The 15,797-nt window shown below is 34.8% G+C and overlaps 1 protein-coding gene across 4 annotated transcripts in view; it reads left to right on the top strand.

Moving 5' to 3' along the window:
• LOC131070787 (folate transporter 1, chloroplastic) overlaps positions 1–15,370 on the top strand; it is a 118,521-nt gene extending 103,151 nt beyond the window's left edge. For 3 of the 4 annotated variants that reach the window (XM_058006454.2, XM_058006442.2, XM_058006462.2), the window contains 5 exons: positions 8,380–8,490; positions 13,274–13,345; positions 14,216–14,236; positions 14,701–14,768; positions 14,964–15,370. In XM_058006454.2, the coding sequence (XP_057862437.2) occupies positions 8,380–8,490; positions 13,274–13,345; positions 14,216–14,236; positions 14,701–14,768; positions 14,964–15,078 (387 nt within the window). In that variant the 3' untranslated portion in view covers positions 15,079–15,370. Of the gene's footprint in view, positions 1–8,379; positions 8,491–13,273; positions 13,346–14,215; positions 14,237–14,700; positions 14,769–14,913 lie in introns of all 4 variants that reach the window. The other variant, XM_058006450.2, reaches the window with a different exon arrangement.
• Positions 15,371–15,797: the final 427 nt, after the last annotated feature.

Here is a 15,797-nt window from a genome sequence, read left to right as displayed (position 1 = left end):
AGATTTCTATAGGCACATGTGGAAGATATCAACAAATCAGTGGGAGAATTAGGCAAAATCCAGAGATCTTGCCTGGCAACTTTTTGGGATTTGTGTTAGATCTTCCTATTTCAACAATAAAAGTTTAATATAATTATAGTTGATAAGAATAAACCACATTGGAGCAGTTGGTACTCTCTAGAAGCTCCTGTATTGCATTATTCATCAATTTTAATCAATAAAAGCACTCTTCCTAGGTTGAAGGAAGTAGTGTACATTATCAATGAGTTTTTCCCACCACTTAGGCCTCTTTGTAGAAACCTCTCCATCCAAATCAAGGCGGCCATCATGACTTGGGCTTGTACATACTATATGATCTAGATGCTGATCCAGGTTCTCTTGAAGAAAATATTTTGGTACTGATATCTACATGCAAGATTCAATTTTAATCAATAAAAGCACTCTTCCAGACCAGCGTTGGACTCCTGGTATGCCCACTTTGGTATTGGATGTTATACATTGTTCATTTCTTGATGTTGGTATTTGCTGCAATAAAAATCGGAATTCTGAAATTTATATTGTTATTTATTCTTTATATTTTGCATTCAATTTTCATTCTGCATTGGTGATCCAAAAGCAAAAACCTCAAAAAACGCATAAGCAACTAAAACTCTCCAAAACCAAACTCTTCATATTCGCTGGTCAAAGATTCCGATTCAAACCTAAACTTCAGCTTGGGCAAGATTCTAGTTCGGCATTTTACTATAAATCCAACAACAAATACAAGGTATTTGCAGAGCTTGCCAAGCAAGGAAGCAACACAAAACTCCTTTTTCAAATGGCAAGGCTTGGAGAGCCTCGAGAGTTCTTCAGTTGATTCATGCAAATGTATGTGGACCAATGAATACAACATCGATTATTGGTGCCAAGTATTTTCTCTTATTTGTAGATGATTTTAATAAGAAAATGTGGATGTTTTTCCTAAAAGCAAATATCAAATGTGTATTTAAGGAATTTCAAAAGTTCAAGTCATTAGTAGAAAAAGGGTTTGGTTGTTCAATAATCACTCTTAGGTTTAATAATGGAGGTGAATTGTGTTCAAATTAATTGTGTTCAAATTAATTCAGTGTATTTAAGGAATTTCAAAAGTTCAAGTCTTTAGTAGAAAAAGGGTTTGGTTGTTCAATAATCACTCTTAGGTTTAATAATGGAGGTGAATTTTGTTCAAATTAATTCACAAACTTTTGTGCTAAACGTGATATCAAATGCTAATTCACAACACCCTATACTCAGCAGAGTGGAGTAGTCAAAGCAAAGGAACCCTACTATCACGAAGATGATCTAGTGTATGTTGGAGAATAAATTGTTCCCAGGAAGTTTTGAGTCGAGGCAGTTTACACTACAATATATCTTCTCAATAGGGTTTCGACACAATTAGTGAAGGAGAAAACCTTAAGGGAAGCTTGGTTTGGGAGGGAACAAAAAGTGAGCCATCTTAAGGTTTTTGAGTCTACTACATATGTTTGGATTATAGATGCAAAGAGAATCAAGTTGTGCTTGAAGAATCACAAGTTAATGCTCATAGGGTACAATAACAATTTTAAAGCCTACAAGCTAATTGATATTGACACTATCCTCTTGATGTTCAATAGGGATGTGGTGATTTGTGAAGAAGTTGGACCTTTTCAGCTCTCTTTTGACATCAAGAGTACTAAAGATTGGCATTTGAAGGCTAAAGATTTAGGTGGCCAACTTCCATTAGCTACGCTTGAAGAAGGGGACTTATGATTCTCAACAAGTGGAATCTTGCATGTAGATATCAATACCAAAATATTTTCTTCAAGAGAACATGGATCAGTATCTAGATCATATAGTAGGTACAAGCCCAAGTCATGATGTTCGCCTTGATTTGGATGGAGAGGTTTCTACAAAGAGGCCTAAGTGGTGGGAAAAACTCGTTGATAATGTTCGAGATAATGAAATGATTGAAGGCAAATCACCTAGAGGCAAGAGCAAGAAAAACACAGTTAACTTCGCTCTTATGACTAACATTCAGGGTGTTTATGAGCCCTAGGATTTTGCAAAGGCGAAAGTTAAACTTGAATGGGAAAAGGCCATGGAAACCAAACATGAAAGTCATATGAAAAATTAGACTTGGGTTCTTTTAGATTTTCCACCAAGGGAGAAACCCATTGGCTGCAAATGGGTGTACAAAGTCAAGTACAAAGCTAGTGGTACACTTGACAAGTACAAAGCACTGTTGGTGGTTGAAGGGTTCTCGCAGAGAGAAGGTAATTACTATGAGGAGACCTTTGCTCCTACTACAAAGATGAGCACCATTTGGTTAGTTTTAACCATGGTAGCATAGTTTGGTTGGAAAGTCCATCAAATGGATGTAAAGATTGCCTTAATGGTGACTTGGAGGAAGTAGCTTGGAGGAAGTAGTGTACAGTGTACACGACTCAACCACAAAGATTTTTAGGTTGAAGGAAAGGAGCATCAAGTATGTAGACCATAGTTTTAGGACTCACTTGGACTAGACAAGTCCTGAGTCGAGTGACCTTGGGCGAGTCCCAAGGGCCCGAACTTGGGCTCGTCTAAGTCCAGAGCAAGACTTGTCGAGACATGGGACTTGCCGACAAGGCTCGGACTTGGTGAGTCTCAATGCTCGGACTAGAATCATAGATTTATTAAAATCTCAAAAAATAACATAAATAGACATTTTTGATGTTTTTAAAAAAAATAAATTGCATCCAAAAACCCTAATATGTCCCTAAAAATATCATTTCACCCAATACAAAGATCATTTTGTTCTCTTCAGTCTCTCTTTTCTCTTTTTCTCTAAAACAATTTTTTTGGGGGGCATAGCCCTCAAACCCCCATTTTCGACCCATCCCCACACACCTTTTATTGTTGGGTTTTACTCACATCTAACACCTTATGCAGCCTATCATTGCTACTCCTCAAACCCATTGGTGTCTCCACTCTCAAACCTCCCACTGGTTAGTCGGACCTAACCTAGATGCCTTTGTAGGAGGGATGCAAGCTCCTTTGAGCCATAGACTTCTAGTTATTGTTTTGATATTTGTTTGGAACATTTGATGTCATGGATTTCATATTCCATGAGTTTTGTATACATTTGACAATATTTAAATATCTAAGTATGCAATTTCCTTCAGCTATAAATTGCGTTTATAATTATGTGATCAATGTATACTTGTGTATATGATCAAATTAGCTTCTACTTGATGATGTTATTGTGTCTTTAAGGTTTATTTAATAAAGGGTGCATGAAACAAGTTTAAAATCCTTAAAAATCTCTAAATTTCTTGGGTTTTTCACTTGCCGAGTCCCAAGTCTTCAGTCGAGTCACCCTTGTCGAGTTTGAGTCTCATTTCTATGATGTAGATTGATAGAATCTCTTTATCATCCTTATAGGTAGTGAGGTGCATTTGATTGAACAAATCAAATGCAATTTGTGTAAAATTTGACATGATAGCCTTAGGCCTCCTACATCATTGCCTAGGTGTAGAGGTTTTGTAGATAGATGGTCATATTTTTATTTCTCATTCTAAACATGTTAGGGGTTTTCTAGACAAGTTCAAAATGATAGATTACAAAGGTGATCAATGAGTCAACATTTAGGCAACTAGTGGGTAACTTTTTCTATCTTATAGCCACTAGATTTGATTTGAGGTATGATGCGAGTTACATTTCTAGATTCATGATAACACCAAAGGTAGAACATTGGATTGCAACGAAGAGGGTGTTGAGATATGTGAAAGGGACACTTTGGCATTTTGTAGAGCAGAAGCAAAGATCCTAGGCTGATTGGGTTCACAAATTCAGATTGGGTAGGTTTCGTCGATGATAGGAAATCCACTTTTGGATATGTTTTTAGTCTTGGTATGGGTGCAGTCACATGGACCAATAAGAAGCACTAGGTAGTAGCTCTTTCTTGAACAAAGGAAGAGTATTGGGGAATAGTCAAAGAAAAATGTGAGGCAATATGGTTTTGAAGGATGCTTTCAGACATGAAAATGTTTCAAGCAAGGCCTTCACCCTTGTTTCATGACAATCAAAGGGTGCTAAACTTTCCAAGATTCCAATCTTCCACGAGTTTACCAAACATTTGGAGCTTAATTGTCATTCCATATAGCAACTAGTTAGTGATGTTGCAGTATTGTTTAATTGAGGACTCGACTACATGCATATTTACCAAGTCCTTGAGTCCTAACAAATTTGTAAAATTTTGTGATAAACTTGGTGTAGTTAACAAATTGACCATTGAGGGAGGCTATTAAAATAATATTGTAACATTTAATTTATAATGGTCAGTTAAGTTGTTAGGATAGACTTTAGGAATATTCTTTATTCTTTTAGTTGTCATTTACTTTCTTAGTTGTCGATCTTATCCTTTATAGATAAATTGTTTGTAATTCTTATTTAAGGAGACTTTCACTATGTTAATATTGAATATCCTGGTAATCATTCTTTGTGTTATTACTTCTGTAATATTATCAAGAGAAAGAAAATTTGAAGAACTACTGATAAGAAAAGAGGAGGTAGTAATGACTTATGTCAAATCATTTTTTTAAATTGAGGTGAGCATTGATCAAGAGGTATGGCCTTAGGGTTTTAAAGAAATAGAAGTCCAGATTAGAATATTGTTCAATATTCGATCATAGTTATAGGACTTGCTTGGACTCACCTAGACTTAATGAGTACCAAGGCAAGAAAGGCCAAACAAGTCTTGGGGACTCAAGACCTGGGTCCCAAGCGAGTCCTTGAGACTCACCAGACCTATTGAGTCTTGCAAGCTAGACTGAGCCAAGATTGGAGAAAAAAGTTAAAAAACAGACAATAAAAAAATGTAAAGCGTTAATTTGACATTTTAGTTACTTTTTAAAAAGACTTAGAACCTTTCAATGTTTGTTTGGTTGATGACATGCCCATCTAGGATTTACAAAAAAATATGAAAATGGTGTGCTCCATAAAGGTCCATGTGGTTTTGAAGGTCTTCATTTGGGTTTGGTGACAGGGTCTTTGCCCTTGGACCTCACCCTATATTGCGACAAGGAATTGGGAGCACTGCCTCTGGATCCCTGCAAGGGAGGAGGACAAAGCACGAGGAGACAGGTATGCATTATGGTGGCAATACCATCCACGACTTATCTTAGAAACTCGTCTAGGACTTGTCCTATTGTTAGACATGGGATGAGTGATGTAAGCTACTCTAAGCCATAGACTTATTTTTTTAGTTTTGATGCCGTGGATTTCATAATCCATGAGATTTGTGTACATTAGCAATATTTATAACTTTATATATCTATTATGTTGGAATAGTTGTCTTTGATGTCAAAGGTAAGATGTCGAAGCACGTTGTTGGAAATGTTGTCATTGATGTTTAAGTGAATGGATGAGATTGTTGTCAAGAAGATATTCATTATCTTTGAATGAATGAGATTGATGGAAATGCCAAAGATCCAAAAGGATTAGAAATGAAGTCAAGTTTATTGTGTGTCATGAAATAACGTAAGATGTAAGCCATTACTTCATTATGTCTGGTCAACTTACTCAGTAAGATACACAGAAATTGCTAGACACAAAGATGCAGCAATATTGGCAGTGAATATGCTGAAAGATTAATAATTAAAGAGTGGCAATCTATTTTGAAGAAAGACAAAGCAGCGATCAGCATTAATATGAGAAGCAGTTCTATCACAAAGCTGACTCAGATGATAGTGAACTGAATGTAGCAAAGACAGATTTACAAGATTTGTGTATACTAAACACACAGCAATACAGTGATCAGTATTGGTTCAATTAGACATTACTAATGATATATATTTGAGGCATATTAAAATACGGTAATGCAACAACTAGAGAGAGTGATCTGTATTGAAATAATTAATATCTATATTCCGCGATCTCCTTGTTATCTTATCAGCATAATACTTCAGCAATTCTATTGGAGATAATGGTAAGTCAGCAATTTGTTTTATTATGGAGGCGAAAAACAATAAAAGGTGGCAATTGGTTAAACACAAAAGACATCAGCCAACATAGACAAGGAAATTAATATGAAGGCACAAATGGTTTGAAGTCATAATGGCCGATTCATCAAGAAACAGAAGTGATTTAATTAATATGTTGAGCAATACAATAGTGGCAATATACTTATCAAAGCAGTGATCTCTCACAAAGACAATGATTCATAGATTGAAAGGAATCAATTTATTTAGACAATTAATGTGCTGATCAATAATTAATATGATTAACAATATCGACTTGTTAACAAGAGTATAGTTTGTTGAGGATATGCTCCTTATTAAGATAGAGGCTGCAATTTGTTAACATTATAGTTTGACGGCTGCAATAGGTTAACAGCAGCGATTATGGTTTGAAAACATTATTTATTCTATGGTAAGTTCGAACTAGGCTCTAAACTCAGCAATTATGAGTTAACGAAAAGGCACAAGTTTAGGAGAAAATGGATGATTATGGAATGGAGTTATATGTTTATGAAAAAGACACAATGAAATAATATTATATGAAGAGGTGTGAGTTAATATTAAAAAACAAATGGTTGGCATTAAAGAGAAGACGCAACCTTTCTATGAAAGGACATATGAAGTATATAAAGAGAAGATATAACTCATTGATCGGTGCGTGAAATGCATGTGAGTGGCTGTGTATATGTTTTCGAAGACAACCATTTTCTATACCAAATTATTGGAAGGCTGTAAATGAAGACATTGTGCCAGATTTAGGAGAAGATATGTGCAAGTGTGTGGCTATATGTATGCTCCTTGAAGACAAACATTTCACATACATGTATCTGATTATAAGATGGCTATGAATGAAGATAATAAATCAGACTTATTGAAGAGAATCTATAACAGGTTTGGGAGAAGTATTCATGCAAATATGGAGAAGGAGTCTGCGGAAATTGAAGAAAAGCTTATTGCAGATCTATAGAGAAGAGGATAAGTAGACTATGAAGAGAAGAACATATATTGCATTACTATAGAGTAGAAATTTGAGGGAAGACATAGCCACATTTGTGATCAGATTTTAAGGGGAGACATTATTATATGTATGATCAGTCTTGTGAATAAATACTGTGCATTCTTGTAATCAGATTTATGGAAGAAGTTCATTGCTTGAGTTGTGATCAGATTTGTGAAGAAAGAATAGTACATAAAGCTTGGATCAGATTTGTAAAGGAAAGATCAGAAGTTGTAATCAAATTTGTGAGGAAGGGAGAACAATATCATCCATTGAAGAATTCATAGGTTGGTGCCTATCAAATAAGAGATTGGTGTCTCTTGCTGAGTTGGTGCTCACAAACAAACTTAGGGGTTGGTGCCTCTAGTAGGTTGGTGCCTACAAACATTGTAAAAGAAAAAGTATATAAAAGCATTGATTTGCCGTGGTTTTCTTCCATTTGGGTTTCTATGTAAAACATTGTGTTATTATGTTCTTATGTTCATGAGTGTTGAAAGCTAATGAATAATGCTATTGTGATTAATAAAGTTAAATTGGTAAAATTTGTTATACTGATTCACCTCCCCCACCTCCCCCCCCCCTCTCTCAGTATAACCATGTGTTATTCATATTAATGTTGCTTTGTTCAACTAAAAATTAAAATTCATTTTTACTTTTAGTTTTTATACTCATATGATCGATGTATACTTGTGTATATGGTTAAAGTAGCATTTATTTGATCAGTTCATTGTGTTTTTAAAGTTTATTTAGTAAAGGGTGCATAAAACAAGTTTTAAAATCCTTAAAAATTTCTATATTTCATGGCTACTTCAATTTGTCGAGTCTTTGCTGAGTCTTTTCCTGTCGAGTTTGAGTCCAAGTCAGGAATCAACTTGCCAAGTTTGAGGTGAGTCCAAGTGTTGTAACATTGTATTCGACATAAGACTTGACTTACATTCTATCTTAGTACAAAAGATTCATTTTGGGACAATTGCGATATATGGAAAAGAGTAAGAGATGATAGCATGCATATAATGTGTATGGAATCTATTGCTGATATTACTAACTTTTCAAACTCACTATTGGATCAGAATATTAAATCAGTGCATTCTATACAGAAAACTAGTGCAATAGAGCATCAAGATATGTATTATATTTATTAATACGATTGAACATTGAAAAGCTCTCTTTTCTTTCCTACTCTTTATATTCCCTGGGTAGTTTAGATGTGATGATATTTGAACTTATATACTACTCACATATAGGACCTGTGATGTGGAAAAAGTTCAATTGCTAATGTATTTTGATTTTGTGCTTAATTCTATCCATGTTCATGGCAAGTTCCATATTCTTGTTTTAGCTCAATGAATTTGTTCTGGAAAACTTAATTTTGATATTGTTCCTGTTTAGGTTTCCCATGGAGCTATCCAATTTACAGCATACGAGGAAGCTCGCAAGTTTGTAATTAAATCGAGAAACAAGCAATGCAATGATGGAAATATTCATGGAGATGAAGTATTGGTAATGTTAACATTAATATACTCTCTTTAGAGTTTTGGTCATATACATATACAAACTTTACAAGGTTATACTTATGATGGAATCCCAATTATGATGTTAATTGTAAATTGTTTAAATAAACTATAGCTATATTCTTAAAGATACCAACAACAATAAAATATATGTGGTGATTGGTATTCAAAGATCATCAATTGTATTTGTGAAGGAAAATTAACTGAGCCTCTGATTGGTATTTCTCTCATGTCCATGTTTTACGCAACCAAAATGTGGTATTCATGTCAATGATTTTACCGTAAGAGAAATGAACATAATTTGTCCAGTATAGCAGAAGTCATATGGAAAACAGAAATAGATTTTTTCCCTTTTTAATATAGTATCCAATCTTTTATTTTTCCAGGATTATTTTTTTTCCCAACTTCTCATTTCCATGTTAACTACTAAAAGATTTAGGGTTTCATAAATAATTCAAATATCCTGTTTTCTCTCTCTGATAAAGATTTTGCACCAGGTATATTTGTCTTTCCGAGTTTAATTTTTTGTTCTGCATTCAGAAATTCAAGTACCCTATTGTCTTTGCAGAGCTCATAGCACATATAGCCACAGGCTACAGGTCACAGACTACATAAAAGGAATCTTTGCCTTTTTCTCATTTTGGGTAAAATATTGGCAAGGAGACAATTTATCTTCCTACGAACCGTTGGAACCAAGAGTCACAATGATGGTACACTGAGAAAGCTAAAATGTGCTAAACTTTTTAGTGGAGATCAACCTTATTTCAAGAGTTTTTAACAATTCTTCACAGCTGCTGTTTCAAGCTGCAAGGTCAAGGATTGGGACATTTTGGAGAGACTGAAATTTGGATAAATGAAAGCCTTTTAGAAACATGTCACAAAGCATTATTTGATCATTCAAGACAGAAACATCTCATGGGATAGGCCTTCTGATTTTTTGTTGATCAGTTGACGTAGTGTCCATGATTTTTGGTTTAGTTGAGATGCATTTCTCTAGGAAATAATAAATGTCCCAAGAGCTCTCAATGGTTTATTATACCAGTAATACCATATGTTAGAATCATAGAACCTATGCAAAAATATTTCATTAACATATCAAACTATCTCCACATTAATACATCTTGAAAACTGGAAATAATAAAAAATTATTACTATATACTTTCATCTTCTATTTCCTAAGTAACTCATCTCCTAACTCATAGTCACGACTTTTTTCACATTTCTTACATACAAATTGTATCTAGTAAATATATTTTATGATGATTCGTTAATGTAAATAGTTGGAAGGTAACTAATTACCTTAAAAAAAAACTAATATTAGAGTGGACAAATTAACACATCTAGTCTATGATCCTTTAACAGTATTTTTGGAGGAAGCTCACTTGTGGGATTTAGTAGAGTCTAACTCAAAATCTTCAAGTGAAAAGGACATCAGTTTTTGTATGTAACTAAAGTGATCTAGCTCCAACAAGAAATCCAGACTGCAAAAAACCCAATGTGTTATAGGTGGAAAACATTTATGTTAATACTTTTGAATAACAATACAAGTATGTTAGTAAAGATAATGAGATTAAGAAATGAATGAGAAAAAAAGACATTCTCCCACATGACATCTTTACACGTTTTGCCAATGTCCAAAAGATTCCAAGAAGTTTTCCAACCATTCTAGGGACTTCTAGGCATTCCCCATGGCACAAAAATAAAAAAAAGTGTATTTTTTAAAAATCAAAAAATGTTTTTGATTTGCGTGCTACAAACCCTTACCCTGATGTTCTATGGTATCCACCCAAATAGGCATCTCAATTCTAAGCTTCATTTCAAATCACTCCTTAGTTTCAAAATTATTAAGGCCTTGGTGTTGCAAAAAATAAGTGAAAAAATTGTGAAAATGACATTCACCATAAAGGTTTGTGTGGTTTTGAAGGCCTTAATTTGTACTTGCTGGGGGCTTCGTCCCTCTACCCCACTTTTTTATTGCTATAGTATAGAGAATGCACCAAGAGTGTTCCCCACATATCTCGTGAGGGGTTCTGCTCCTTGATCCTATTAGGGGCTGTGCCCCCAAACCCCCACAAGGGGCACTACGCCTTGACCCCAATATGGGATTTTCCCCTCGATCTCCATGAGGGGCACTACCCCTTGACCTCAATAGGGGCTTTGCCCCAAAATCCCCACGAGGGGCACCACCCGTTGACCCCAATAGGGGCTTTGCCCCTAGATTCCCACGATGGGCATTGCCCTTTTATCCCTAGTAGGATATTTTCCCCCATACCTTCACACACCATTGTTAATGTTCAGTGCAATCATTTCCATAGTTTAAACTTTACTTAGTATGTCAAAGTTTCATTTGCAACTCTTGTACTCTTATTCCTTACACGTCTTTTTATAACTAATTTTTCAAGTACTATATGTATTTGTGGCATGTGCTACTCCCCAGCTACTACGTTGCTTTTGTGTTGTCCCCAAGCTTAGGCCCTTGGTCCCCTGTCCATGAAATCTATCCACCCACCCCTTGTCATGAAACTTCAAGGAACTATCCTTTCAACCCTTCTTTTCCATGCGTGGAACTTATTCTAGCTCCTCCTCCTACTTCCTCTTTTTCCATCATCCATTTTTAATTTTACACTTTTTTGTCTACCCCATCCTCTTCCTCTTCTTCTACACAATCTGTCACTAGCTGTCCTATTAGGTTGAAACATTCAAAGCTGGAATCCCATAAGAAAACTGATCCAAATTTGCTTTAAGTTCTCCATTAAATCTCCCCATCTATCGTGCACGAAAGTAAATTTCCAAAGAATGACAACACACAATTTGTTCATGGAAACCAATTTGGTATGTGTTCTTCATTTGGTCAGAAAATAATACGAGAGGATTGAATCAATGAACAACTGCATTTATAGGCTTATCATCATCATTGAAAATCATGAGCATACATAGGCTATCAATTGCTTACTCTCTTTGAATTGGGTTGTTGAGATAGTCTAATAGTGTGAAAGTTCAAAGTTGTGTCATAGTTTAGGAAAACGAAGGCATTTCAGCTGGAAGTGTTCTAGGTAGGAACTATTTCTAGCTGAAATACTTCAGGCCAAAACACCTTGTTGCCTACATGGAGGCTGGAGTTTTGGCTGGGACACTTAAAGTTACAGCTATGCATAGGAACTGTTTCAGCCATCGCTACATGTCACCAATTTTCTTATGTTTTTTCAAACATTTTGAATAATCTATCTTTCTGCCACATTTTCTTGCATGACCTTTATTTTCCAAAAAGAAAAATAATTCCTTTGATAGATCCAAGAGCATAGATTTTGAAAAGAAAAAAGATTTCTTATATTTTATTTATTGTTAGTAATCTCTACATTTACCACAAGTAAGTCATTACAGTCAAACATGTGGCTGATTAGAAAATCAAAAAGTATACTAAAATCTATTTTTAAAAAATTTATGTAAAATATGATGCACTAGAGGAGAGAATCTTTGTTAAGATAGTATAATTTTTTTCTCTTTCTGATAAACAATCCAAACACAATGTAGAGGCTCCTTGAAACTCTTGCATTTTATGTACATCTGATTTTAAACATTAATTATAAAAAAAAATCTTCTTTTATTTACTATATGCTCTAATGCTTCAAGTTAACAGAATGGAGAAAAATAAACTAAGGAACAAAAATATAAATACCAAAAAAAAAATGGAGGCCCCTTAACCTCATTTTCTGAACTTTTTTCCAATAATTAAATTATAGGGTTAATTTAAAAAAAAAATCTCCAAATAATTTTTAATGTTAAAAAATACAAACATAAACCTCATTAAAAATTCTATATTTCATTAGTTTACATAAAAACATATTACTTTTAGAAGTTAAAAAGCTGGATTAGTGTTGTCCATTTCCTTTATCAGATTGTGACATTATTGAAATTTCACCTAAAAGCAAGCTGAGCTCTCATCTCACTCAAAGCATCAAGGATTTGGTGGATTTGTATATATATATATATATATATATCTGATGTTAATTAATTCTTATATTTTAGGCCTATGTCATATTCCAATATGCAATTAGGTTTATCTCAGATTCTCAACATCAAATTTGTCATGTATGGCTATTTATTATTATCAGAACTACATATATATTTGTAATCTTAAGTTGAATATCTCACGTGTCTCCTCTTTGAATGAGCAGAGCGAAGTACTCTAAGGGATCTCCAGTTTTTAAATCTTGACTCCTCCATTGTAACTATTTAAATTTTTAATCTATCTATTTGCTTTTTCTGTATCAGAAAAACAGATGGTGTTTATTACATGATTTTTTAATATAATGGCTCTAAAAGAGCATGATTAAATAGAGCTGTCCGTAATCCGCATGATGGTGGTTATTATATAGGACCTTGGTTACTGAGCATGCTTAACCTAAGTGTTCTATGCTAGGAAAGAAAAGCTCGTTTTAGCTTGTTCCACAAAAAAATACCAGATCTAGACATATAGGCAGGATTTAATGTGTAACTTTTATGGCAGGGGTCCTTGTCAAAGTTTTTGAGCCCGTAGTTTTTTATTCAAGAGTTTCTTGTTTTGTTTATGTACTTCTAAGAAAGAATGATTCTTTCACCCATGCATTCAAAGCCAATGTATGGTTTTCTTTTTCTTTACTAAATGGGAAATTTAAATTTTATCATGAAGACTTAAGCAGACTACGTTGCCAGAATGATTCTTTCATACATGCATTCAAAAGCCAATGTAAAGTTTCCTTTAGTAAATTGAAAATTCAAATTTTTTCATGCAGACTTCCGCAGACTATGTTGCCATGGGAGCTTTTTCAAAGATTTTTGCTGCTTTATCAACATATCCATATCAGGTGATCTTGGGGACCTATATTCTATAATTCAACATCCTTTGACAGTTGCTTATTCTTTTGTTTAGATATGGAAGTATTTCTTAAGCTCTTTCGAAAACTATATCAGTCATTTTCTTAGTCTTCTGTGTGAATTTATGCATTTAATGTTGAGACATGGACCAGCTAGGACTGGAACCTAGGACCTTCCATACGCTGCTGGAGTGCTCTACCACTGAGCTACTGGCCCCTCTTGGACCAGTCCATCGTTGGTCCGGGTGTGGCTTATTTCCAACACCAACACCCCCCCTTAAGCCACACCTCTCGTGTGCTTGGGGCTCCTAGCCTGGACCTGGCTCTGATACCATGTTGAGACATGGACCAGCTAGGACTGGAACCTAGGACCTTCCATACGCTGCTGGAGTGCTCTACCACTGAGCTACTGGCCCCTCTTGGACCAGTCCATCGTCGGTCCGGGTGTGGCTTATTTCCAACACCAACATTTAAAGCCATCATATAAATATGTTATCAGCTAGCATAATAGAACTGGTTTCTTAGATTATCATCATAAGGTGAAAAATAGATTGTACTGCCGCTGAAATACAGTAGATCTATTTAAAACCAAAGGTGTTCTCTCGTTCACATTTCATGTTTCTTGGCATTTCTTTAAAATCTAATCATAGAATGGTAGGTAATAAATCACTTGAATTCCATTCTTAACTGGGAATAATTCTTGCCACGTCATTTTTTATGTTTTTTGTTTCAAATTATATCTACTGCATTATGATCAAATAGCTGGAAATTTTAGTATCAGTTGTTTGTATTGGGTTAAATCTTTTTCTTCCAGTGCAACCTTTCAATTAATACCGTCGACACTGCTTTTATTGGATTCAGGTGATTCGAGCTCGTGTACAGGTGTGCCATTATCCTGAATTTATCAGTACTTTCATGATAGTGGGTTGATTTACAAGAGTATATAGAAGGAAACTCTTGATATGCAATTGCCTTTGCTTATCTATGATGCTTTCTACTCTAGTGAATGGTTGAGGAAGGTCTTGTTAATATTTTGAAAGAATTATTTATCTGTGAGGCGCAAGGCAAGCTTGCGTCGGCTCCTTTTAGACTAGGGAGATTGTCTGCAATTTAGTGTTCTTTGATGATGTCTTAATGTTCTCATATAGTGCGGAACATAGATTTGTGGCAGGGCTACTCGATAAATTCCTTTCTTCAGGATTTTATGCATCCACACTTAAATATTTCTTCAGTTGTGTTACGTTTCGGAGTTTCCTCATTTTCAAGGTTTCTTAGGATAATGATTTGTAAGATAAGAGGTAGTGAATTGAGGGACTAACTCGTATCTTAACCATGGATTAATTCAGCAACGACCGAATTCTGAGGGTGTGCCAAAATATAGAGACAGTTATCATGCATTGACGGAAACATTGAGGTGAGTATTTGAACCAGGATAATAGAATCTCTTCATTTTCTGAATGTGGGAATATTATCAGCAGTTTTAGTTTGCAATTTCATGCTAGTTTCTATTAGTTTATGCATCTATATAGGAAAACCAAATTGTGATTGCATTATAACAGGGACAGGGTCCCAGGGACGCTCAGCTTATGTTTCCGTTTTCGTGTTGTAGATTTGAAGGGATACGTGGACTGTACAAAGGCATTGTTCCAAATCTATTGAGGAATGTTCCAGCTTCTTCAATTACTTTTTTAGTTTATGAAAATGTACTCAAGTTCTTCAAGTGATTGGATACACAAGATTTGAAGTTTTAACAATAGGCGATTTTTTTCCCAATAAAAATATTTGTACAGTATATGCATGTATTATACTGTTTTGCCATATGTATTATTTATTGACAAATAACTTTGTAAGAAGCATTATAAGGTAAGTTAAATTTTCCTTTAATGTGACGACTATGTACAATATTACCATATAATTTGAAGGCGAAGGGGAGTTGGGAGAAATAAATTGAGATGAATTTATTCTCTTATGGTGTAGACAAAAATAATTGAGATGAATTTATTCTCTTATGGTTTAGACAGAATTTTTAGTAACAACTGCAACATTTTTATTTTTTTTGATGCAAGTGGAAGTTTGCAAGGTTCTTGGATGACTCTGTTTGAATCTTGACCACTTAAGATTATAAAAAATATGACTGTGTTTGCTGAGCATCCAGGCCTTCATACTCTTATCCTTAAATTTCCTACATCCATATTTGACTTCCATAAAGCTCAGATACGCTGATTTTTTCTTAACGAATCAGCGTGACAACCTCCAAGCATCAATAATCTTTCAAGGATGCCATTGCCTTAGAGCAGGCCAAGTCAAGCAGTGCAAAACTTAGGAATTCCGCAATACCATGCCAAAAGGACCATAAGTTGCTCAAGCTTTTCAGCAAAGGAGAAATCAGCTTTCTCAAATTGAGCACTCCTTGAAAAGTCAGGTTCACAATCAAGGAAATGGA

Source organism: Cryptomeria japonica, chromosome 9 (assembly GCF_030272615.1).
Source record: "Cryptomeria japonica chromosome 9, Sugi_1.0, whole genome shotgun sequence".
Classification (NCBI taxonomy): Eukaryota; Viridiplantae; Streptophyta; class Pinopsida; order Cupressales; family Cupressaceae; genus Cryptomeria; species Cryptomeria japonica.
Note: the sequence above shows the minus strand (reverse complement) of the source record. Positions and strands in the feature narration are given on the sequence as shown.